The 26,898-nt window shown below is 43.1% G+C and overlaps 4 protein-coding genes and 1 pseudogene across 4 annotated transcripts; all 5 read left to right on the top strand.

The window, feature by feature from the left end:
- The first annotated feature begins 215 nt into the window (after positions 1–215).
- LOC103646258 (indole-2-monooxygenase-like) lies at positions 216–2,311 on the top strand (annotated as a pseudogene).
- Positions 2,312–5,059: 2,748 nt separating this feature from the next.
- LOC103648538 (uncharacterized) lies at positions 5,060–8,004 on the top strand. The gene is made up of 4 exons (XM_020548821.1): positions 5,060–5,191; positions 5,389–5,392; positions 6,933–7,374; positions 7,998–8,004. The coding sequence occupies exons 1-4, from the start codon at positions 5,060–5,062 to the stop codon at positions 8,002–8,004; spliced, it is 585 nt and encodes a 194-aa protein (XP_020404410.1).
- Positions 8,005–14,528: 6,524 nt separating this feature from the next.
- LOC103648537 (tubulin alpha chain) lies at positions 14,529–16,847 on the top strand. The gene is made up of 5 exons (XM_035965050.1): positions 14,529–14,554; positions 15,755–15,969; positions 16,062–16,238; positions 16,641–16,672; positions 16,815–16,847. The coding sequence occupies exons 1-5, from the start codon at positions 14,529–14,531 to the stop codon at positions 16,845–16,847; spliced, it is 483 nt and encodes a 160-aa protein (XP_035820943.1).
- Positions 16,848–21,181: 4,334 nt separating this feature from the next.
- On the top strand, positions 21,182–23,403 carry LOC100383503 (putative cytochrome P450 superfamily protein). Its single transcript, NM_001176151.1, has 3 exons — positions 21,182–21,740; positions 21,802–22,254; positions 22,423–23,403. The coding sequence occupies exons 1-3, from the start codon at positions 21,210–21,212 to the stop codon at positions 23,062–23,064; spliced, it is 1,626 nt and encodes a 541-aa protein (NP_001169622.1). The 5' UTR covers positions 21,182–21,209; the 3' UTR covers positions 23,065–23,403.
- Positions 23,404–24,010: 607 nt separating this feature from the next.
- Positions 24,011–25,147, top strand: LOC100384512 (uncharacterized). The gene is made up of 3 exons (NM_001177035.1): positions 24,011–24,319; positions 24,444–24,518; positions 24,616–25,147. Exons 1-3 carry the CDS (start codon positions 24,205–24,207, stop codon positions 24,873–24,875), a joined length of 450 nt encoding a protein of 149 aa, NP_001170506.1. The 5' UTR covers positions 24,011–24,204; the 3' UTR covers positions 24,876–25,147.
- Positions 25,148–26,898: the final 1,751 nt, after the last annotated feature.

Raw genomic sequence — 26,898 nt, 5'->3', positions numbered from 1 at the left:
TCAAATAGTTATTAGTTATCTCATCCTACATAATAACTTATTAGTCGGCTAACATAACAATTAGCTTAGAATTTTGGAACGGGGTCTTAGTCTACTTGCGTAGATGATTAAACTTTTATTTTCTATTGTGAATCTCTCTGACCCTTCATTTTTAGTTTCTCTTTTCTTGCACGAATACTCATAAATGTCTCTGATAATTTCCATTCGCTACTAGGTCTTAGCAACAAGTGATCTTGCAATAAGAGTCCTGTGTCAGAGAGCCTGGCCTATCCTATATATTAACCATCAAATGGCAAGTACTCCGAATTACAAAGGAAATATTCTCATACCGTCTCAGATCGAGGTTTAACAAACTGATCAGTGCGCTATTCCTAGTTCGCGTCCTTTGCCATGGCAAACCAAGTGCAGCAGGTGTTCATGCGTGAGATGACGTCTCCACGAGCATGGTTTCTACTACTCATCCCACTCCTGCTCTTCCTCGTGCGCTACTCGTTCGGTGCCAAGAGAGAGAGAGGCAGAGGCAACCTCTGCTGGTAGACGACGACGACCCTCTCCCGCCTTCGCCTCCGGCGCTGCCCGTCCTTGGGCACCTCCACCTGGTCGGCTCGCTCCCTCACCTCTCCCTCTGGAACCTCGCCAGGAAGCACGGCACGGACCTCATGTTCCTCCGCCTCGGCGCCATGCCGGTCATCGTGGTGTCGTCGCCACGGGCCGCCGAGGCGGTGCTGCGCACGCACGACCACGTGTTCGCGTCGCGGCCGCACTCCTTAGTCGCTGAGATCGTCCTCTACGGCCCGTCCGATGTGGGTTTCGCGCCGCACGGGGAATACTGGCGGCAGGCGAGGAAGCTGGTCACCACGCACATGCTCAGCGTCAAGAAGGTGCAGGCGCTGCGCCTTGCCCGCGAGGAGGAGGTAAAACAAAAACAACCCCCGTTTGTTGTTCAGAGAGGCGCTTCGCACTGATTCCTAACCAAGTGCGTACATATGCATCCATGGCGATGTGCACGCAGGTGAGAGTGGTGATGGCCCAGATTGGCGAGGCAGCCGCGGCAGGTGCGGCCGTGGACATGAGCGACCTGCTCGGCTCGTTCGTCAACGACCTGGGCTGCCGCGCCGTGATGGGCAAGTCCTTCCGGAGCGAGGGCCGGAACAAGCTGCTCCGGCAGCTTCTCAGTGACACCTCGCCGCTGCTGGCTGGTTTCAACGTGGAGGAGTTCTTCCCGTTCTTGGCTCGGTTTGGCGTGCTCAGCAAGATGGTTCGCGCGAAATCCGAGAGGCTGAAACGGAGGTGGGACCATCTGCTGGACAAGCTGATCCAGGACCACGAGAGGGATAACAGCAGCGATCCGAAAGATAAAGACGCCAATTTCATCCATGTTCTGCTGTCCGTTCGACATGAGTACGGCCTCAGCAGGCAGCAGATGAAAGGAATCCTGCTTGTGAGTATATACATTCTAGCAGCTATAAGCTTCAAATGCCCAGCCATTTTTTTCTACTGAAAAGAACGTGAAACTGCTACTCAGCTGGTCATCATGCGATTTGCCGTCCCTAGTAGATGTGATCTTTCTCGATCTTCTGAGTGTACTGTTGTGTGCAGGACGTATTTTTCGCAGGAATAGAGACGTCGTCTTCGGTGCTGGACTTCACCATGTCGGAGCTCATGCGGAGGCCGCGTCTGATGAAGAAGCTTCAAGCCGAGGTGGACAGCAGCGTCCCCGAGGGACAAGAAGCCGTGAGCGAAGCTGATCTAGCCCTAGCCGACATGACTTACCTGAGAGCCGTCGTGAAGGAGTCGCTCCGGCTACACCCCGTGGCGCCTCTGCTCCCGCACTTCTCCATGGCTCCCTGCAGCATCGACGGCTACACCGTCCCGGCTGGGGTGCGGGTCTTGATCAACGCGCTGGCCATCGGCAGGGACGCGCGCTACTGGGAGGACGCCGAGGAGTTCCTCCCCGACAGGTTCGTCGGCCACGGCAGCGCCGCGCACGTCGGCTTCAAGGGGAACGATTTCCAGTTCCTGCCTTTTGGGTCTGGACGGAGGATGTGCGCTGGGGTGAACATGGGGATAGCCAGCGTCGAGCTGATGCTGGCTAACCTCGTGCGTCGTTTTGACTGGGAGCTGCCGGTGGGGAAGAAGAGAGGTGACATCGGTATGTCGGAGGTGTTTGGGTTAGTAGTGAACAGAAAAGACAAACTTGTATTGGTTCCGAAATTGCGCGTGTAGAATTTGTACGTTATATATGTATGTTGCCTGGAAGTGCAAAATAAGATGTCGCACTTGCATGTGTGGGCACAGTACAATTTATATATGACAACAAGCTCCGGCAAATCGCCAAACTCGCCCCCGCCATTTGCCCAACACAAAGTATCTGGCAACATGATTTTAAGTTTAACCAAAACTATATAAAAGCTACAAATATTTATGACACTAATGAAAACTATTAAATGAATTATATTTTTTAGTAAATCTAATTGGTGACGTAAATTTTAATAATATTATTTATTATAAATTTTATCAAAGTTAAACAAGTTTGATTTGTAGAGATTCTATAATTATATATTCTTTGAATGCAGGTTGTAACTTTTAGTACGTTATTCTAAAAGGTAACTATCAAAGTATAATAACTCAACCTGTAAGATAGTCGAGGACGTTACCGCCTACATTTTGCAAATTTAAGCACAATAATTGGTACTAGAACGTACGAACGGATAAATTAACTATAGATTTTGGTTTTAGGTCAAAGTAGCTAGAATAAGATGAAGGCGGCACTATCCACTCGATTTTTTTGGACCACACTACTCTATATATTTGATATGAGATCAAAGTAGGATGAGATAGGAGCGGTACCGTCCCCTTAATTTTTTGTGACCACACAACCATAAAAAAATTGCTTCCATGTTTACCTCATTCTCGTGTATGACTCTCATCCAAACATAATAGAAAATAATAGAAAATTAAGGCCATGTTTGATTTTTTAGTTTAGAGACTAAAGTTTAGTTATGAGACTAAAGTTTAGTCTCTAACATGTTTGGTTCTAAGAGCTAAAATAGTAAAAATATACTAAATGACTCATAAGAAGACTAAAATGGCCTTTAACATATTCTACTGCTATTAGTACAATTGAACTAAATGAGGGGTAAATGTGGAATTAATATGGTTTAGTCCATTTTAGCACATATATGAAAGACTAAAAAATCATTTTAGTCCATATTTTAGTTCTAGTATTTGGAAAAAAGGAACTAAATGTGACTAAAAACTAGAGACTAATCTTTAGTCCCTCTAACCAAACACCGCCTAAATGTGACCGCTTTTTTTCCTTACTTGTACGTCCAACCGAGCAACACAGGTCCACATCTGAAGTGTTTTGATGTTTGTCACTTTCTTGTGGAGCTCGTGCTCATAGACCTTCGATTTAATTGGACAAGAGAAACACACAGTGGAATCCCGAAAGTCCGCTGCGATTGCTTTAAGTGCTGGGAACTGACGGTGGTCACTGGTTTGCGAGGTGGCTTTAAGTCCACTGCAGGTTTTTTTAATTACGACATTTCTAATTCACGTGTTGGTACCAAATAGATGACTCATGGAAGATTGATGTCACAGCACATGGTACGCAGATTCAAATTCAAACGGATGTGCTCATGAATGGGTGCCCAGGACAGGAGGACAGGACCTTGGTTCCCAAGAAAGGGCTTCGGCGAGGGGACCTCATGTCACCTTATTCTTGCTGGTAGCTGATGTTCTGCAGGCGATGATAAAAAAAATGAGGTGGGGATCAGACACCCAAAAGCTCAGTTCTCCCGTATGCAGACAATACCCTTAGGTCTCGTTTGGGAACAAACAAACCGGCCGGTTTTCAGGGGATAGGCAGCCCACGGTCACAGATAACACGAGATCTTCGTATGCGTATTTGGGATACCTGTTCGTAGGATTGCTGGGCCCGTGTATTGGCAGTTTTGACGGGGGTAGGGTTCCACTCCTCCGGCGGCCGGTTTTGTGTGGCCCGCGACATCCTCTGTGTTGCATCCGTCGCCTCCCTCACACATCGCCGCCGCCGCCCTCAGCCACCGTCCAGCCGTCGCCACATCTCTCATTCACGGCCCCAGGTTGTTGTTTCTCTCGTCCTCGCCCTCAGATCTGCTTTGTCACCCGCTGTCCGTGTCGTCGCCATCTCTCTCATCCTCTGCCGCCTGGTTGCAGGCGCTGAAGAACTTCCAGGACGTGGAGCTTCCAGGACGTCAAGAAGACGTGGAGCTTCCAGGACGTCTTCGATCTGGTGAGCACTTCACTTATTTTCTCCCTTCCGATTTTTGTTTAGTTGCAGTTCATGGTCAGTGGACGATGGCAAGTTTTCTCCCTTCCGATTCATGGTCAGTGGACATTGAGCCTTCAGCCTCCTCCACCAGATTTATCCATCTATAATTCTATAGGCTGAAAATCTGAGTGGGTTGCATTTCTTTTTTAAGACATTTCCTTACTGGCCTCGCCCTTGTTTGCTCTATCATGTATGTTAAATTTATGTTACATTTTTCAGTTTACAATTTACTAGTGTATATCAACCTTTGTTAGCTTATGGTATGCTTGCCTACTGTTGAGGATTAGTAATCTTAAAGAATTTTGTTAATTCTTAGTAGATGTGATTCTAGGTGCACACAACTCAGTTATTGTTTTTTATTTATGTGTAGTCTGTATTTATTGATTCAGAGGCTGAAGGAACAGGGTATAACAGCTAAGACATCTTCTCAAAGTCTGAAGGTATTCAACTGATTAACTATCTCCTAAAGTTATATTTTCATTTCTTCTATTGTATATACTAAACTGGTGTTAGTTAGCATTGCTTATCCAACTATATGTCGTACATACTATGTTCAGGTCATCAGTTAGTGTTTTTTGTGTTTGAATTATATAACTGAATGCCAAGCTAGTCATGATAATTGTATCTCTCTCTATATAATAGATAATGAGTTCTTGGGAGGAGGATGCTAGACAATTTCTTTTAGACCAGGAAGAAGATGATGATGAACTCTTCTTAGTAATTGTCCCTGCTGTTCTCGCGGCTATGCAAGAAGAGAAAAGGGCCGTCCATACTTCTTCTCTTACTGGTGCTATGAAGATTAAGGAAGTTCTAGAAGGGCATGAAATTTGGAGCAAAGTTGAGTTTAGGATGGAGCCAGATATTTTCAGAGCGATAGTAACTTTCCTTAGAGTCGAGGATCTTCTACATGACACACGAGGTGTTACTGTTGAAGAACAGTTTGGCATGTTCATGTACATGATCTCGCATAATGCTACTAATCAAGATATGCAAAAATGGTTTCAACACAGTGGTGAAACCATTCACAGGAAGATAAATGAAGTCTTTGATATAATTCCAGCCTTGACAAGTAGGTTTGTAAAGCTTCCAAGTTCCGTACAAACTCACATCAAAATTGTAACCGACTCTCGTTTCATGCCTTTTTTCCAGGTAGACATAAAACCCAAGAATTTCTAATTCCTTCTAAAGTTTTATGCCTCTAATTGTCTCTTTCCTAACATGCAGAATTGCATTGGTGCCATAGACGGTACTCATATTCCTATCACTATTTCAGAAGACAAGGCTGCTCCATACAGAAATAGGAAAGGGTCTTTATCCCATAATGTTATGGTAGCTTGCGATTTTAATCTAAACTTTACCTTCATTTCGTGTGGATGGGAAGGATCCGCATCAGATGTCGGGGTTCTTCGTTCAGCACTTGGCAGAGGATTCCATGTGCCAGAAGGAAAGTTTTATCTTGTCGATGGTGGATATGCAAATACACCGTCATTCATTGCCCCTTATCGAGGAGTTCGGTACCACTTAAGCGAGTTTAGGAGTCGACGTTCCTATGCCAACTACAAAGAGCTCTTTAACCATCGCCACGCAATCCTTCGGAACCATATAGAGAGGGCTATAGGTGTCTTGAAGAAGAGGTTTCCTATTCTAAAAGTCGGAACTTTCTATCCTATTCAGTCTCAGGTTAAGATTCCAGCGGCAGCAGCTGTCTTTCATAATGTAATTAAACAACATAATGGCCAGGAAGGGTGGCTAGATCACCTCCCAAGCAACATTGAACCGTCTCAATATGTCGATGTCCCAGAGGGAGAAGTCAACTACCCTACCGGCTCGGAGTCTGTTGATGGAAACATTTTAAGGGATGACATTGCGATGCAGATGTGGGTTGCACACAATGTTTAGTTGATGTGATAGCACTTGTATCGTATTTATGTACTTGATGCACCTAATATTTTTATCTTATTTATGTACTTCTTGCACACAATTTAATTTTTATGTGTAATTTAAAATAGTAATGGCAGATGAAGCATCTAGGGCGAATTGGAACTTCTTATATGAGAAGGGTTTAATTGAAGTATTAACTGAGCACAAGGTTGATGCCAGATTTAAGGGACAGAATGGTTGGAGCTCAGATGGTTGGAGAAGCATCACTTGTAAGTTCAATGAGAAATTCCCCTCAGCACATTTCACAAAGCAACAACTTCAAGACAAGGAGAAAGATTTGAAAGCAAGCTACAAGGCCATAAGCAACGCAAAGAATGAGAGTGGTATAGGATGGAATGAGACTATGGGGATGATATTAGCTGAACCAGATTTGTGGGAGAAGTGTGCACGTGTAAGTTATTCTCTCTCTTTTGATAAAGTAGTATCATTCCAAAACATGCCTTCATACTAAATATATGTTGTATTCAACAGAAATTCCCCAAATTAAAGAAGCATCGCAAGAATGGGTTTCCTCTGTTTAGGAGCTGTGAGGCCTTGTATGAAGGTAGTCATATATCTTTCTGACTTCTACTAAACAGATCTGAGTTTTTATGAAGAAACACTTCGACTTTTTTTATAGGGAGCATTGCTAGAGGTGACATGAGTTTCACTTCTACAGAACCGGTGCTACATGTAGCATCTGTTGATGAACCAGTGCTACATGTACCACGAGTGGGCAGCGAGATCAATGTTGCTGGACCAAGTGTGGGCAGTGAGACTAATGTTGCTGGACTAACTTTGGATCGAGAGGCTTGTGAAGTTCAGTCACCACCTTCTGGTACGTCAGTACATGGAAGCGGAAAAAAGAGGAAGAAAAGTCAAGTTGCAAGTGTTTTGGATGACTATTTGGAGCACAAAAAGAACCAAACAGATAAGACTATGGAGGCGTTCCTTGAGAAGAAGACTCGTGGAGAGGAGTCTATGGATAGGTGTATCCACATATTTGAAGCTATGGAGGACTTGACAGATGAGGAGAAGGCCATTGCAGCAGAGGTGTTCGAAAATGAATTGTATCGGGAGATGTTTCTGAAGCTAACAATTCACAACGTGCGGCTGATTTGGCTTCGGAGAAAGATAAGGTATGTGTATATATATGCCCTTCCTCCCTCTCTGAAAACAATTGTAAATTCTAAAGAAACTTGTGTATTTACTTCCTTTCTAATTTCAGTAGGATTACATCTACCTGATAGATGGAGAAGGTGTGACGGATGGCTTCTGCAATATGGTCTCTGCAATGTTTTTTCCAACAAGATCTCTTCAGTTATTTTTTGATTCATGGAAATATTGTACTAAACTTGAAAAATGATACATTTAATCTATTTTGATCAGTGAAGTTCTTGTTCTAACACTGATAGTATGAGTTAACTTGTCTCCAGAATTGTGGTTGTTAAAACTAGTAGTGGTAAATAAGCCAGACTTTATGTTGTTGTTCTAAACATATTTGTATCACAAATAGAACAATTTTATTCCTTGCACAAATAGAACATTTTTGTATCACAATTAGCTCAATTGTGCTTCATGCTAAGGAAAGTTCTAAGTTTGTTGTTTTTATTCCTTGCAGAAAATCGAGGTTTGCCACAGGAGCATCAGTCAGAGGCGCTTCATGCTATTCTGAATTTTCAAGTTCTCTAGAATTTTTACTGGAACCATAATTTGTATGGAGTTAAGAACTGTTCTGCTTGTTCCATCAATATGTATGCAGGTTCTAATACATATTGTGGATCTGATACATATGTACACACTCTCATAATTCACTGGTTCATAAAAATTTAGAATACATATGTGTTTAAACGTCCAGCTCTACTTTCTTTTTATTACTGAGTCTGTTATTCTATTTATATGTTCATTTATACATTTGAAGACATGTGTTAAAAGGGTCACTGGACAGCCTGACAACCAAACGATCACAGGGCGCTCAAACCCCACCGGGCAGCACCAGACAGGGAAGGAGTATAGCAGGTTTTGCCCCCATCGGTGGTATCCAACCGGGGTGGCTATTACCTCTGTTGCCAAACGAAGCCTTATTCTCCTGCGAGGCCAACTCGAAGATACATCCCTCCTCAAAACTGTTCTTGATTAATTTAGTTTGACGACATGCCCGAACATCAATTTCTCTAGTGTGTTGGTCCCTATGCAGAAGAGAAGGATTCCCTTAGAGCTACCTCTGCCCCTATCCAACAGAAAGCTCCGGTTACACATGTTCTCTCCCTAGATAGCAAAAACTGACAAGATACGGGTGGCGGTCACCAATCAGATTGCTAAGAGAATGAACCACACTCTAACTAAGTTGGTCAATGCCATGTTCAAGACAGTGAGAGTATCTAAGAAACGGTGGGATGAGACGATTATGACAATATGTTATATCTTGAATAAAGTGTTCATAAAGAACAAAGAAACTACACTATTCAAGGAATGAGAGAAGAAGATATTAAATCTCTCTTACGTGCGAACATGAAGTTGTTTGGCCAAAGTGAATGTTCCAATCAACAAAAATCAAAAGTTTGGATCAAAAACTATTGATTGTATGTTTCTTGGGTATGCTTTTAATGACGTGAGTTATATATATTTCAGTAATAAATTTTGGAGCACCTGGTGGTACAATTATGGAGTCTAGAGGTGCTACATTTTTAGTAAATTTTCCTATGAGAAATACACCTATACTTCTAGTCACGAAACATTTATACCTGAGATGCATGAATCGGTATATTGAAGCCTATGTGAAAAAAATTCATAAACCGATAATATTATATTGACTCAAAAGAGTAAGAGACAAAAAAACTAGTCTTTTTAATGAAGACAAAAAAAGCTCTTTAGTCAGTTAGAAGAGGCAGATGCACTAACCCTAGAAGGACCTGCCCCTGGTTGAACCCCGCAGCATCGAGCCCGGGGCTGTGGATGGCAGAGCCTAACAAGGAAGGACGGGCATGTCGGAAGGGAACCACTTGAGTTATATGGATGATATATTAATCTTTGGTAATAATGTTAATGTGGTTAATTTTTGTCTAGTAACCTTGAAATGAAAGATTTGGAAAAAGGCTGATGCTATTCTTAACATAAAGATATCGAGAGAAGGAGAAAATAGTGGGGTTACTCTTGTGCAATCCTATTATGTAGAAAAAGTGTTGAGTCGCTTTGAATATAGTGGATAAACACATGCTCTAACTCCTTATGACTCAAGTGTGTTGTTGAGGAAAAATCACAAAATCGCATAGGATCAGTTGAGATACTTTCAAACCATTGGCTCTCTCGTATATTTGGCTAGTGCAATAAGGTCTGACATCTCATTTGTTGCGAACAAACTAAGCCTATTTGTTTTTAACCAGGGGATGATCATCGGCTTGCTCTTGAGAGGGTATTGCATATCTAAAATGGACTATCAGTTGTGGCATCTACTATACCAAATTACCAATTACGTGACGGTAGTAGTGGAGGTTTATTGTGATGTAAAATAGATATATAATGCTGATAAAATATACACCACAACTGGATATGTGTTCACACTTGAAGGTGGCACTGTTTAATAGAAGTCTTGCAATCATACCATTTTAATAAGGGCAGCCATGAAAGCAGAACTCACGATATTTGATATCACCATAGTTGAAGTTGAGTGGTTTCGTGAACTCCTTACGAATTTCCGTTAGTTAATAAAGCAGTACCAACCATCTCCATGAAATATGATAATCAGACAATAATAATCAATGTGAACATTCTAATAATGACATGAAGTCTATATGGCATTGAAGACAACTGAAATCTGTTTAAGAAACTCTAGAGTACTTGTGTTGGACTATATATGCCTATACATCTTTAATCTTATGGGATTATGGGCTTAGCCTATATAAATATTTAATAATTTTAAAAGTTTCTATTAAATAATATTTGTGATATTCTTTAGTAAGATATGGGTAAGTGATGAAATGGTATCCCTATTTAGGCCTTGTTCGGTTATTCCCAATACACATGGATTGGATGGGATTGGAAAAAATTTTTAAGAAGTTTGACTTGTTTGGGATTCAAACCCATCCAATCCCACTCAATCCACATGGATTGAGAGCTAACCGAACAAGCCCTTATATGGTTGGTCATGTCTATCTACTTTGAGTGGTTTTTTGAGTGGTTGAGAAATGGGTCAATGTGTGTCACTATTGTGGGCACCGCTACTGCCTACTGATGTTGAGCCAAGGCAAGGCGAGGCGCAACACGGTCACGATCGTCAGCTAGATAGAAGTTGAGCAGTCAGGAAGCTAAACAGTTGCCGGAATTGGAGCATGGGAGCGTGCAAGAGTTTCAGAAAACTTCAGAATTTGTGTTTAATTTGTTATAGAGAGTTACCTGACTCCTGATCTCCCATGATCTCTCAATTCCTCTATCCTTTGATCTCCCACGACTACCCAATACTCTTTAGTACCATTTTTTCTGAATTAGTTTGCTAGTATTAAAATTATTTAATTTTATAACACAAACCATATAAGCTATTGAAACACATGGTGGTGCTCCCTATCTAGATGAGGCTGGGGCCCTCTCACCGCTCTCAAAAACAATGTTCTGCGCCCGAACTCATCCATAAATTATCTAACGGAGATGGCGATGAGAGACAACTCTTTCATGTAACCCTCGCGAAGGTAGGAATAGGGAAATTTTCTTCTCGCGAGAAGAGAAACCGGGAGTCATTCTCTAAAGCCCGTTTGTTTTGTTGGAATTAAATTCCATTTTAATAATTATAATTTAAACAAAAGTAATTAAGTTCGTATATTTATATATGTAATATATTTATATATTATACTAAATTATATGAGATAGATAGTTATATACTACATTTATGTTATAGTGAAGCAAGTAAAAAAGTGTGTTATAAGTTGTACATCGGAAAAATAACATGTAAATTTATAGAATCAATTTTCTTCTTTATCCTATGAATTTGAGACAGACTTATATGATAAGTTTTGAAATTGGTGGAGTGTCATATTCTAAAAAAATAGCATATTCTATTAGTAAGATTCTAATTCCTCAAAATGAAAGGAAACAAACGGGACCTAAGAGGAAATTTCTCATAGCCGTCCCTAGGCCAAACCATGTTTGAACAGACCCAAGAGCCTTAGTGAATACTCTAGAACAATAAAGGTTCTGCTGGGCATAATTTTTTAATATGTTCCTGGACCAAAATATTTATTGTAACGATATTTTTCACTAAAAAAATGTATGGTCGTAGCATAATGTTTCGAGAAAATGCTGGGATCTATGAGTGGATAAGAATGAATGGAATGGTACAGAATTGAGAACTGACTAGGAGAGTGGATGTCGTTGCGCCACCTGGTGCAGAACAGGACGCGCCTCTCCGACTCCGAGGCCGAGCATTTCCGGTTTATATCTCTACTAACTATTAAGGATGGATTGTAGACTGCCCCCGCCCCTCCCCCGCTACCGCACGCCCGCCTGTCCGCCGCAACGCATTCCCCGCGCATCCCGCCGTCTCGCACGCCCTCAAGCCCGCAACGCCCTCCCTAGCGAAACCCTCCGCTACCTCAACGCCACACGCCCGCCGCCGCCGCCGCCGCGAATCCGCACTAGGCATCCCTCCGGTACCCACACCGCCAGCTCGCGACTCTCGCACGCCCGCCTCCCCCTCTGCTCCAGTGTCGCGCCCTCGCCTGTCCCCGGCCCCGTCTCCCAAAGTTGTCCGCGATCGCCGCCCTGCTCCCCTCGCCCCGTGCCGCGTCCGACGAGAACACCCCCGTGGATGTATCCGGGATTTGAGGCCTCCCCCTCCCTTCCCCTTCCCCTTTCCCTTCCCCTACCCCTCCCCCATCGGCGATGCCCGGATCCGCGACCGTCGCCATCCAACCCCGGCCTCCGTCTGTGACCGCTCCATGGTGGCGCAAGCGCTGGAGGCATCCACAGGGGCTACAACGTGAACCCGCCCCCGTTCGACATCGGCACCCCCCTCCCCCGACCATTGTCGGTTTCCATCGTAGGAGCTCCTCGCTCGTGCCCGCTTCTTCACCGATGACTCGGGTATGTCATGCCCCCCCCTCTCCCCCTCGTCGTGTCCCTCCTTTTGGCCGCCGAGCCACCCCTCTCTCCCCCTCGCCGCCTCTCTGATCCGGCTGCGTCCCGCCTCAGCCGGTGGATGGGTGGGAGTGGGACGGCAAGGTTGTGGTGTACACTCACCGCGCGCGGGAGCTGGTGCGGCGATTAGCTCCTTGATAGTTCCGCCCACACCTGTGTGTGCCCTGCCTCGCCGCATCTTGTCGCTCCATGCCGACATGCGCCAAACATATGAAGAGATATTTCCCTCACGCTCCTCAGCCCCATGCGCCAAACACATCTATATCTAGGTATTCTTGGACCACAACTGTTGTTGCTCGGGAGCGAACTGATGAAGAGATAGTTTCATCGGTGGTTATTAGGGATGTTCTTTCGATGCCTATGGCTGTGTCAAAGAACCCAAACATTGCCTTTATGTTCTTAACACCGGGTTCATTGCCTTTTGATAAGTTGTGGGAGAAATTTTTACAGGTGTGGTTCTTAATATACCCATCATCTAATATTGCAGTTAATAAACATGAAGTTTGTATTATGTCTGTTGTACCATCACCATTTTGTAATAGTTTATTTAGTTTGCTTCAAATTCTTTGCACAGGGTCATGATGGTCGATATTCTATCTATATCAATGCATCTCTCTCGCACGCCTATTACCTGTACATTCTATCTCTCTTTTTGTTGGGCGTGAAATTCACAGTAAAAAGGTACTCCCTCGCACCCCCTTACAAGTGCTTTAGTTTGTTTTATCTGTAAACATGTAATCATGCCTTGACAATTCTTGTGATTGTTGAAAATGGTGCATCTCCTGCTCTTCTGGCCTGCAAATCTTGTAAGCTGGTAACCCCGACCGTAGTTTTTGTGTGAGTTTAAACATTGTTTGTACTCTTATACGCTTTCTATAAAGCAGCAGAGTTTAACTCTGCTAAAAAAGAAAATGGTGCATTAGTGGGTATTTAGAACACTAATAGATCGACCATTTTGTCGCCGGAAACTTTAATAGAGCCTATCTGTCTAAGGCTGCCATTGTGTATGGCATGGACAAGATTAAGCAGGAGGACATGATGATCTATAGATTCAATTCCATGTGATTCAACAGTGTCTATTTAAAGTAGAGCAAATAATGCTAAGTTGCTAACTATATAACATAAATCAACCAAATAGTTTGTTGATCTTGAATCAGGACAGTTTTCAAGGGCAATTTGGATTCTTCATAGGTTTTATGATGCCCATCTTAGTGACCAAAATTGTCAGTCTGACATGTATAGAGTACTTTATTTTAAATGTTTACTATTAAGAGCTATAAGTGAGATTACTTCTGCATTGAATGGACTTAAATGTGGGTAGGCTTTTAATTTAGCTTAAACTTTTGTTTTAGGCTTTATGGAACACATTGAACACTGTCTTCTAAAGTTTCACTGATACAAATGATTCTTGCCATTTCTTGTATATGTTGCTTTCTTTTCTCTGACATTATTTTATTAATTTTTTGGTACATGTTTGCTTCTGTGGAATGTAACACTTAAATGTCACTAAACTGCAGGTAGTATGGGGGAGGGTTTCAATGGTTGATGCAGAGAAGAGGTTGTTAGGAAATGCATTGGAAGATGTTGATAATCAATTTTTTGTATTGCTTTTTGACATGTTCTAAATGATTTTGCAGGCAAAAGAGAGCTCTTTTCTCAATTCTTAGCAAATAAATGATTTTGGAACTGGGGGCAGGTCAGAGTCTAGAGCATGTTCATTCCATGTATGTTGGTTTTGTCACTTGTTTTTGGTGATTTCAGATCTGAATGGCTGACATTCTGTCTCTCCATCGATATTTAATAGTAAAGCAAGGTTTGAGACCTGGATTTATTGGGTACTGTAGACATTGGAGGTGGATTTTTCTCAATTTGATATATTGGAAAAAATTGTGACTTGACCTGTGCTGCAACAACCTTTAGACAAGGAGGCTTCTAATTCATCTCTACCAACAGTCCTGTATAGACCTAATAACCTTGCCTACGGCAGTACCAAAATAGCAATACCCATTCCAAAAGGCTTGTATAGAACTATAGACCAAAACAGTAGTATTTTTTGACTGGAGGTGACTATGAGACTGTGATTGCAACACAAACAAATTTAGATCCATAGTTTTTCGTTTATATATGCAATTTCAATCTTTTGATCCATAGTTTTTTGCTTGCAGGTATGGGGCTAGGATTGCATGAGGGAAGGTATCTGCTATTGTCCAGTATAACAAAAGGCAAATGTAGGTACCTTGTTAAATCAATCGGGGATGTTTTGCTTGCAATATTGTTGCCTTTGTTTTCCCAAGTATGCACGTGCGGGCTTGTCCTTTTTGCTACCTGATGAAACAAATAGAGTATTTATACCCTGAAATTTATAACTTGTTGTTTTCATAACCTGAAATCATGGTGTGCTAGAGGCCTAGAGTTGCTGGAGGCAAAGCATAGATAACTGAATATAAGGACAACTCATGGACTGCCTTCAATTTTTTCTTAGCTATTTAGGATCCATTGCCGCAGCATGTTTTTAGGCTTTATCTTACAGATTGAAGGTAAATAGAAATATATTCCTAGAACTGTGGGTATTTCTTAGAATTTGTTTAGTATCCACTGTAGCAGCAAGATTTTAGGCTGTAATATAACTAAATTCAGTTTCAAAAAGGATCAATCACAAGCACATCATCTATTGTAGCGGCATGCATGGAAAGCTTTCAGTTAAAAAATAAGTAGCTGGCAAGCTGAACTAAATTTTTAAAGGCAAAGTTTTGCCAACAATGACAATGTGGTTAGTGTATTTTTTGTTTTACTTCGAATTTTGGATCATTTTACAAGGATAGTGTATTTACCTTTCAAAGTTTAGATATAAATTATTTATTTAGATGACATCCCCGCAGATTGAATTGTGCCCTAAAATTCGTTCAAGTAAACCAAATGGGGTTCCTGTGTATTTATGGGCTTCAAATTTTGGGCTTGACTGAAGGAAGTTGAAGCCGATGTGGCATTTCTTTTTAGCTTGAGGTACTTGTGTTGATAATCATGAACACCCTTTAATAATTTAAGGCGCAAGATCTGAAGAATTGAATCTGCGAGGATGTCATCTAAATAAATAATTTAACTGGGATGGTCTGATGAGTGTCAGACCATGGATCTCCCTGGATTCACGAGTTTCATCTGGCCCTCTGTTAAAAGTAGAACCCTTCTCTCTGTTTTCCTGATCTTGTAGTACCATAAAAAAATGCCCTAATGCTACTCCGTGTGATAATAGAAAAATCCTGTTTAGGACCCCAAGGAGGCAGGTTTCGTAGGCTATAAATTCTCTTTATGCGCATATGCCAATGGTTAGTGCCTTATTGTTATTGGAGTTCATTGCTATCCATTTTTTATAACACTGGTTTGATTGTGATGCAGTGATACCTCGGTTGGCGTCGCACATGATGCCTTCAACACGTTCTTCAGCAAGACTGGTTCCGGCAAGCATGTGCCCAGGGCCATCTTCATCGACCTTGAGCCCTCTGTCATCGACGAGGTTCGCACTGGCTCGTACCGCCAGCTCTTCCACCTAGAGCAGCTCATCTCGGGGAAGGAGGACGCAGCTAACAACTTTGCTCGTGGCCACTACACGGGTAATTCACCTTGTGTCTGAATAGATAATAGGAGTGGGTCCTATGCTTCTGCAACTGTGGATATGTTCAATTCTAATTATGGTGCAATGCAGTTGGGAAGGAGATTGTCGATCTATGCCTGGACCGTGTGCGCAACAGCGACAAACAAATGTACTCATCAGAAGGCAGAGCACCATTCGGCAATTGCTACTGTCTTCGTGTGGCGCAACAGCGACAAACAAATGTACTCATAAGAAGGCAGAGCACCATTCGACGAAGAGATCATCTTGGTACTTTTGTTGTCAGTATCGCATCGACAATCAAAAATCATGCTGTCCACTTTTCCTAATTGGTTGGGCCTGTATTATTCCATTTTTTTAAAAGATCCATCATAATCAATTCATCAATTTCTCTTTAGTTTCATTAGTAAGCAACTGGCACATTAGGTTGTGATCCTTATCTCATAAGTTGAGTATAGCAACGAGAGAGAGCGTGAAATTGACCTATGGATGGTCTCACACAATTTTTAGACCTAGCTAACATATGCAAGGTTGCTGTCCTGTGAGTATTAAAGAATATATCTGTACATTTTAGTTTATCACAAGTCAAAGAAGTAAAGGCAGTCTCTCTCTCTAAGTTGCATTTGCGAATCATGTTCTTCAGATGACAGTAAAAAGACTTTATGCCTATAGATTCTCAGAATGGTTCTATTAATTATAATGAGGTACTTCCTGTTCATTTTTTTAAGTTTTGTTGAAACTCAGGATTGGGTGATGTGCCTTTGTTACCATCTTGGGGCTTCAGTTTTACTCTGCAATAATATTTCACATTGTTTTTGTTTTATGTACAATGCCCATTGTGTACAGGAGGTTTGGGTGATGGAGTCATACTCGATCTAGCAGATTCGGATTTGTTCTTTTAAATTCTTGTTGAAGTTCTGTTGCATCTCATGGAACAGACAAGTCTCGATAGAGGAAGGAGAAGACAAGGCAAAGGATATTCGCGCAATCTTGGACAGGTTTTGTTTCCTTCCATTTCCCCATGGTTTCTTTAGTCACTCTGCAGTTACCAACTAGATGTTAAAATAAAGATAATTGAACCTACACACTCCATTTGGATGCTTTTGTCTGACATGGATAACACCACACAATCACTGCTTTCATTTACCGGCAATGATAATGTTCATGGCTTATACGATGTTCTGTTAAACTACAAGTATGGTGCATCCCATTATTTTGCCATTTCATTCTTGTTTTACTTAAAAATTTTGTTGAATAAGGTGACCTCGTGATTCTTCAAGCCCTTGCTAAATTATATTTGCTGTCAACGTCTCAGTCTTATATTCACCCTAGCCATTTCAAAATGGTTGCCTACATATTCTAGAGGTATTCTTTTTTTTCAATCCTTTAGCCTTGCCTTTTTGGTTTGGCTCTGCCTCTTTAGTTCCTTTTTGTTACTAGGAAACTTTGTGACTTTTATCTCTTTTTATTAGAAGGGAAGCATGTTAATCTAGCATGTTGTTAGAAATGCAATTCATATCCTGCACATAGAGATGTCGAATGAAGTGCCCTTAGGCTATTAGCTACGATAAAAAATGCAGGCACCGGGAATACACGACCTTACATGTTAAGAACTGAAAACCAACATTACACAACCCATTTTTTCTTGTTTTTGAATGCTGGTGGCAGACACAGCCGACAATTGCTACTGTCTTCGTGTGGCGCAACAGCGACAAACAAATGTACTCATCAGAAGGCAGAGCACCATTCGACGAAGAGATCATCTTGGTATTTTTGTTGTCAGTATCGCATCGACAATCGAAAATCATGTTGTCCACTTTTCCTAATTGGTTGGGCCTATCTTATTCCATTTTTTTAAAAGATCCATCATAATCAATTCATCAATTTCTCTTTAGTTTTATTAGTAAGCAACTGGCACATTAGGTTGTGATCCTTATCTCATAAGTTGAGTATAGCAGCGAGAGAGAGTGTGAAATTGACCTATGGATGGTCTCACACAATTTTTAGACCTAGCTAACATATGCAAGGTTGCTGTCCTGTGAGTATTAAAGAATATATCTGTACACTTTAGTTTATCACAAGTCAAAGAAGTAAAGGCAGTCTCTCTCTCTAAGTTGCATTTGCGAATCATGTTCTTCAAATGATAGTAAAAAGACTTTATGCATATAGATTCTCAGAATGGTTCTATTAATTATAATGAGGTACTTCCTGTTCATTTTTTAAGTTTTGTTGAAACTCAGGATTGGGTGATGTGCCTTTGTTACCATCTTGGGGCTTCAGTTTTACTCTACAATAGTATTTCACATTGTTTTTGTTTTATGTACAATGCCCATTGTGTACAGGAGTTCATATTTTTCTATTGATCTTTGAACATTTCATAGTATGCATGTGACTGTTGCAGATTGATTTGCTGTTGTAGGACTTTTCTACGAGAAAATTGGACCATATATTAATAGTAGGAACAAAAAAATTAATCACTATATGAATATGTTAAAAATGGCCATAAGAATTTGTAGAGCCAGCGACGGCCTATATTATTACTTCATTAGTATTGCTTTTAGCCAAACAAGATCACGAGAGATTAGAACAATTCCAGGAAAACAGGAGATTCTGTCACTGCTCTCAAGGAACCTGTAAGTCTAGCTAGATTTGTTGATTATTGACTTCATACTCTTTCATGAAGCAGACCTTATGATGTATTTAAAAATACACTGTAGTGCACAGTTGAGGAAAGAATCTTATGCTCAGGTACAAATTGGTAGGCCAATTCTAGGCAAAGGAGTTGGGTTAACATGGGAAGAGGCCAAGCTCCACGTAATGAGTAGTCTAATACTGACTGACTTTGTTTTCCTACTGTTACCTTAGTTTCCTTGCCTTAAGAAAATCTGGATTCATTTAGTAAACCCAGAGAATATCTCTGTTTGCATTTAAATCAGCATCAAGGATGGTCATCCTTCAATCATAATTCTTATAACTCCCAACAATCATCTTTGGCACAGATGTCACACCCCCCACCAGGAGAGGACTCTGCATCATCCATTGGTGCTGTTAGTTTCTTCTTATAACTCTGCATCATCCATTGCAATCCCGCCTCGTTTTCCTGCTACAGCTCCAACCTCCGCGAAAGGACCTCGGGGACGGCGTCGGGCGCCGGTGGCAGGAAAGTTATTTTTGCATCTGTTCTATATCATTCCTCTTATTTTCGCTGCTCAATTGGAGCGTGGTTGTGTTCTTGTAGTTTATTTACAGAGTTTCTGCTGGGGTCCCTGATAGGTTCAACGTCGTTCGTCCGCTTCTTCAGTTCTGTCACTAATGTCCATGCTGCTGCTCGTCCGCAGGTCCGTACTACTGGGTGAAGTGCAAGCCTGACAAGCTCATACCAGTTAGTCAGCCGAACCAAGGGAGCGTACGAGGGAGGAAGGAGAAGAAGCGGATCAAGCAGCGCAAGGACTTTATCATGGTGAATGCCCTTTGCATTCTTTATAGCTGTTACTGATATTAATATAATAAATATATTACTTGATTTACTGTCGATCTTTCTGCTACTGTATTCTATTTTATGCTATGTAAGCCTAGCCTGATTTTCCTTTATGCTGGAAGGGGGTTTTTTTTCACCAATAAAATCTTGAGAGTTGATAGGTAGATGTCGCCTAGCAGTCCCAAGTGTCACCATGAAACAGATCTACACAATAACTTTTTATGCCACCCAGTCAATTCCAGCAGTGCTCAGCAGAGTTTAAAATCAACCTTCTTTTGATTCACTATTTTACAATTTGTTCATTTTCCTGGACCCAAACAAGTGAATGGCATAACCCAAGCCTGGCATAGAGATACATGAGTAAACTGAAGTATCAACCAAAGCAACTTAGTCGATATGGCTGAGTAGTGTTACCTGGATCTGAGCTCTGATGTATCGCCCTTAGTTTCTAATGAAACACTTAAATGCATGTGTTACTTGTACAGGATGAGAAGAAGAAGCGCAGAGCTCAGTATTCTACTGCTGTTAAGAGAAAGGAGGCAGAACAAACAGAAAGGAAGATGGCTGCTGTGGCAAGAGAGCGGGCATGAGCAGCAAGGTTGATAGAGCTAAAACAGCTTGAGGAAGAAATTAAAGCTATAATGGCATAAGGGTCTGCTCTGGAAAATGGCAAGGCGTCTAACCTGTTTCTGCTACTCTATTTTCTCCTTCTTTGTTCCTACATAGTTTAAATTGTCACAATTCTTGTGATGGAATGGAAGACCAGTACCACTTCTTTCAACAGTAATATCAAATGTTGGAACTGTTTTTAATACAGACTCTCATTAGACCATGTTTGAAGTTTGTTTACTTTTGATGTAATTTAGAATAAGTGATGCGATGGTATCTGTGTGCTTGACATCTGAGATGGCTGTTGTCTGCAATATATAGTTTTAGTACACTTGTTCTATGATACATAATTTGTACTGTCAGTATTCAAGCAACTAATGCTGCATGCTTTTGTGGCTGTGCCTGATTAATTAAGCATATAATGTTGTATAGTATGTGTCGATATATATATATATATATATATATATATATATATATATATATATATATATATATATATATATATATATATATATATATATATATATATATTGATATGCATTTGTCCATGCATGATGCTTATTTTACCTGAAATGGAAGAAGGGCCCAAGAAACCCGGCCTGTCCTTGAAGGAAATAATCATTTTTAAAATAAATGATTTGTATTGTTGGTGTGCTGCGCTCCATCGATAACATCGAGTGAGGTGGTGTGCTGCTGCTCTAAAGAAGGGAGGAGAGGAAGTAGCGACAAATTATTATATTTTAAGGTATGTAAATATCTATGAGACTAACAAAAATATAGAATAATAATTAGTGTTTTTGTATATTAATGTATGGGTAGGATTACAAATAAATTACGAAACCTTTTTCTATAATATTATAACACATTTGTACATGAGTTATTGTGGTATTTTATCTTCCCGTTGCAACGCACGGGCATCCACCTAGTATATATATATGGAAGAATAGAAGTTTCTCCTTGACACTCACTGGTTCATGCGATCGTGTCCTTTCAATACTACATGACCAGCCTGCATGTGTGTGAAAACCACAAAATTCGAAGGCTATTATAGCAACCAGCCAACCAGGCAACCATAAAAGTCTCGAGCCTACCGTTTTTCTTTCGATCTCCAATCTCGATCCACAAACTGACTACGTACGTACCATCCGTTGGGCATGGCAAACCTGCTACAGCAGTCCATGCGCGAGCTGATGGTTCCACGAGCATGGTGCCTGCTGCTGCTCCCTATCTTCGTCTTGCTTCTGCGCTACTCGGTGAGTAGCAAGAGGGCAAGGAAGAGGCAGCGGCAGCTAGACGGAGACGACGACGACGACCATCTGCCTCTGCCGCCTTCGCCTCCGCCGCTGCCGTTCTTCGGGCACCTCCACCTCATCGGCTCGCTCCCTCACGTCTCCCTCCGGAACCTGGCCACGAAGCACGGCTCCGACCTCATGCTGCTCCGCCTCGGCGCCATGCCGGTGCTCGTCGTGTCGTCGCCCCGCGCCGCCGAGGCGGTGCTGCGCACGCACGACCACGTGTTCGCGTCCCGGCCGCGCTCTCTGGCCGCCGAGGTCGTCCTGTACGGCTCGTCCGACATCGGCTTCGCGCCGTACGGGGACCACTGGCGGAAGGCGAGGAAGCTCGTCACCACCCACCTGCTCACCGTCAGAAGGGTGAGGTCGTTCCGCCACGCCCGCGAGGAAGAGGTACGTAGGTTAATTACTTGCATTGGCGCTGAAACCATGTGACGCGTGCTTAATTGGGTAGGTGAGCAAGGTGATGGCTCAGATCGCCGAGGCGGCCGCTGCCGGCGCGGCGGTGGACGTGGGCGAGCTGCTGGGCTCGTTCATGAATGATCTGGCGTGCCGCGCAGTGATGGGCAAGTCATCCGGCCGGACGACCAAGCAGTTGCGGCAGCTGGTTGCCGACACGTCGCCCCTCTTGGGAGGCTTCAACGTCGAGGAGTTCTTCCCGTTCCTGGCCCGCTTCGGCGTTCTCAGCAAGGTGGTCCGTGCCAAGTCCGAGATGTTGAGGAAGAAGTGGGACGAGCTCCTGGACGGGCTGATCGACGGCCATGAGAGCACGTACAAGCCGACGACAGCGGCGGCGCCGGCGAGTGATCTCAAGGACAAGGACGAGGACGAGGACTTCATACATATCCTGCTCTCTGTTCGACAGGAGTACGGCCTCACCAGAGAGGCCATGAAAGCTATCCTGCTTGTAAGTTCATCTCATCTCAGTCACACATGATGTTGTTAAGAATGTGCAGTTTTATTTGGTTGATAAAATTACACAAATAGACAGAACACACGTACTTGAATTTAACGGCGGCTTGAGCTTGAGTCCTGAATAATTTGAGAGAGGGGCTATGAACATGCACGCATGCAGGACGTATTTTTCGGCGGCATAGACACATCAGCTTCACTACTCGAATACACCATGATTGAGCTCATCCAGAGGCCACACGTGATGAAGAAACTACAGGCCGAGGTGAGGAGCAGCAGCCTGCCCCCGCACCAGCACCAGCAGGGGCAAGAAATCCTGAGAGAGACCGACCTGAACAACATGTCGTACCTGAGAGCCGTCATAAAGGAGTCGCTCCGGCTACGCACCGTGACGCCGCTGCTGGCGCCGCACTTGTCGATGTCCCGCTGCGCCATCGACGGGCTCGCGGTCCCCGCCGGCGTGCGCGTGCTCATCAACGTCTGGGCCATCGGCAGGGACCCGCGCTTCTGGGAGGACGCGGAGGAGTTCGTCCCGGAGAGGTTCCTCGACGGCGGCAGCGCGGCGGACGTGGGCTTCAGGGGCACCCATTTCCAGCTCCTGCCGTTCAGCGCCGGGCGAAGGCAGTGCCCCGGGGTCAACTTCGCGATGGCCGCCGTCGAGGTGATGCTGGCGAACCTCGTGCACCGCTTCGACTGGGAGCTGCCGGCGGGCAAGGCGGCGCGCGACATTGACATGTCCGAGGAGTTCGGGCTGGTGGTGCACCGGAAGGAGAAGCTCCTTCTAGTCCCGAAACTACACGCGTAGCGCGTGGCTCCGATCCGTGCTGCTGCATCCAAGCGCGGTCGTCCATCAGATTAAAATGTGGCGTGGGTTATATTATTATTGCTAGTGTGCACATCAATAGGGGTCATGCACACAACAGTGTAGTGTGTACTTATTTCCGATCGACCCGTAGATTGTGCTTGAATACTTGTGTCCAACCCATGCATTTGTAGATACTGTGATGGCGTACGTGCTTGCATAATTGGATGATTAGTGCATCCATAAGTTGTAGTGTAATGTTCCGCTTACATTCCCATACATGGTTCTTGTATAAATACAATAATGCTTTGAATTTTCTGATTGTATGTATTGATGTTTACTAAAATTGTTTACTAAAATTTTCTGAGTTGATTTGGGAGAAATGTAGAGACTTTTTTTTGTAAAAAGATGACATAACTGGTGCTTAGTAGAGATTGAGTATTTAGTTCGCAGATATAGAATATCTTTGCGTGACTACACCATATATTGGGCCACATCGATCCTGACCATTAACGTCTACCAATGCAAAAGTAAGACACGGACATGGCTCTTCCATTGCCTTTAATATTTTCATTTGATATTTAGAGCCCTCGCCAGGCGAATATGTCAGTAGATTAATCTCCATGACGAGCTCATCCTTGGTCAGGATCTATCATCTAGTACGTATCCTTTTTTATAACTCAGCTAAAACATGAAGAAGAACGCAGCTGCTAAGTTGGCCCATTAATTTGCTACATTATTAGGAAGCGTCGAGAACAGCAAGTTGACCCGGTCCTGCCGCAAGACAAGGCCCTCCAATAATAACACTATCTCGGCCCATGTATGCTCTCTAGAAACAAGGAGGTCCACACAAGTTCAAACCCACACATGTACACGCACATCCTGAAGAAAGCTAGTAGCAGCTGCTATAAGAGGAGGCAGGAGGTCTTCAACACAGGGATCATATATTCGTTCACAGATCGATTCGCAGGCGGGTGGTCGGCGTCTCACTATCCACCACCGCGCCGCTCCGGTTTAATTTCTCCTCGACCGGCCAGCGCAATTCTGTGCCTCGATCGATCGGTCGTAAGGCAAGTGAGCAAGCTATATATATATATATATATATATATATATAGGAGATTCTTCGAGCGAGCTAGTAGCGAGATGGGTTCCGCCGTCCTCTTTTACTGCATCTGCATCGCCGCCGTCGTCGCATTGTCGTCGTCCATGGTCGCCGTCGGGTCCGCCGCCCCGGGGGAAACCCCCAAGTTCATCTCGGGTACGTACTGCTCTGCTCACCGTGGAAAATTTAACCCGTTTTGCATTGTTGGAGCCTCGTACGTACGTCGTGCATGAGCTGACTTAATTGTGTTGTCGTGCGTCCCCTCTCTCTCTTTTTTCAGCGAGCGCCCTTGAGTGCTCCGCTAACGTAACGGAAATAGCAAAGGCGCGCAAGCTGATCGATGTCCATGGCCACGGTATGGGTCTCTCTGAACCTAATTAACACTACTAACTAAGCTAGTGATTAATTAACCAAACGCAGCTTGATCAGCGATATGATGATCGATGGTGCAGGGCTGTGCCCGGTGCGGTTCGACCACACGCGCGGGATCAGCGCGGTGGCCAGCAGCTGCAAGGACCGCCCGCTGCCGTCGCCGGAGCGCTGCTGCGGGGCGCTCAAGGCCTACGCGTGCCCCTACAGCGAGCTCATCAACGACAACGCCAACAACGGCTGCGCCAGCGAGATGTTCTACGTCATCATGACACGCGGCAGGCTGCGGCCGGGCCTCTTCTCGCAGCTGTGCGTCGAAGGCCCGCTGGGCCTCCAGTGCTGATCAACACTGGCCTGCTGCCGCCCACCGCCCGGAATCTATCTATCTATCTATCTCCTTGGAAACATATATCAGACGATGCCCCAGCGCGTGCCGCTGATTTGATGCAAGTATGCGGTTTTCATTTGTAAATCGGAGTCGATCCATACTAAGCGATACAGGAACACCCTGTATCAATTTTCACTTGTGATGAAATTGCACATGTACTCATTTGTTGTACACACATACACACACAGAAAAAAAAACGTTAGAATATAAGAGGATATATGTTTGTCAATCGACCGTTAGACAAAATGAATACTCAGATTCCTCAGCTCGTGTTTCTATGCCAGGTGCTCCTTCACTTTCGGGGTCGCCTTTTCAATTTTGGATGATTGGAGAGCTCTCGTAGTATATTATTTACATTATCCAAGTGTTAAAGTTGAAAAGTGTGTTCGGCGGAGTGCATTCAAGTTTGTGTTGCGCAATGATGAGTTATATAAGGAATATCGAAGAGGTGTTATTAAAATGTTTGTGATTTGATCAAGCAAGGCTGGCTATGGGATAAATTCATGAAGGTATTTTGTAGTACACATCGATCATCTCTAAAGATGAGGATGGTTATTGTGTAGAGTTAATTTTTATTGGTTTACTATAATGGTCTATTGTTTTTTTGTTACTACAAAGGTTGTGAAGAATGCCGGTGGTTTAGAATTATTAAGATTGTTGCCTAGTGTTATGCTTTCTCATATTACCAAACCATGGCCTTTTCGTGGTTTAGAATTATAGGTTCGGCATACAAACATTAATTATGGATCAAGGGAGATCATTTGTGTCAAAACATGTACAAGATTTTGCCAAATTATATAAGGTCGAGTTGCTCAATCATATCCATACTATGCTCAAGCTAATGGCCAAGCTAAGTCTAGTAATAGGACTTCGATCAAACTTATCAAAAAGAAGATTGAGGATAATATGAGAATGTGGCATGAAGTTATCATATAACTAGACATGGTGTGCCAATAAAGTTACTCCATTTGAGTTGGTACATGGGCAAGAGGGAGTGTTACCTATCGAAGCAAATTTGGATACATATATGCGTGCTAAACAAAATTAATTATTTGTTGTATATATCATGATTTGGTGATGGTCAATATCGATGAGGTGATACATAATAAATTGAAGGCTCTCAAGGATATAGAGAAAGACAAGGCTTTAATTGCCTAGGCATACAGTAAGAAAGTCAAGAGCAAGTCATTCCAAATTCTAGATGTAGTGTGGAAAACCATATTATCAATCAAATCAAAGAGCAACAAGTTTTCCAAGTGGTCACCAAGTTAAGAGGGTCCTTAATGATCAAAGTAATATTTGAAAATTCAAATGTGCTACAAACGTTGTGAGGTGATAGTCTCCTAAAGGAATTAATAGAAGCTATTCAAAAAATATATTTCCAAGTGTTTAGAAAGAGGCTTAGAGTGCTTTCCAAACAATGGCTAGTACATGTATAGCCCTTAGCGCAAATATGGCTGATATATATCGCCCTTAGATGCTAGGTCGTCGGTGAGTTGGGCATCACCGCTATTTAGCGCCTTTATGTTTTCAGATCCATGTGAATATTCCCCTAAAAACATGTGCAATATATTGTCATGCAAAAGTGTCGACACTACCAAAGATGGTAAAATCGACCCTAAAGCTAGCCAAAAATTTATGAGAGAAATCATGATCTATTGAGATATTCAACATCCAATTGATCAAAAAATTATTTATTACCTATTTTATCGTTGTCGGGGACCATAATTAGGGATACCCCAAGACTCCTAAATCTCAGCTGGTAACCCCCATCAGCACAAAGTTGCAAAGGCCTGATGGGTGCAATTAAGTCAAAGCTCGGTCCACTCAAGGACACGATCTCGCCTCGCCCGAGCCCAGCCTCGGGCAAGGGCAGCCGACCTCGAAGGATCTACGTCTCGCCCGAGGGCCCCCTCAAGCAACGGACACACCTTCGGCTCGCCCGAGGCCCAGTCTTCGCCTAGAAGCAACCTTGGCC

Source organism: Zea mays, chromosome 2, assembly GCF_902167145.1.
Source record: "Zea mays cultivar B73 chromosome 2, Zm-B73-REFERENCE-NAM-5.0, whole genome shotgun sequence".
NCBI lineage: Eukaryota > Viridiplantae > Streptophyta > Magnoliopsida > Poales > Poaceae > Zea > Zea mays.
Note: the sequence above shows the minus strand (reverse complement) of the source record. Positions and strands in the feature narration are given on the sequence as shown.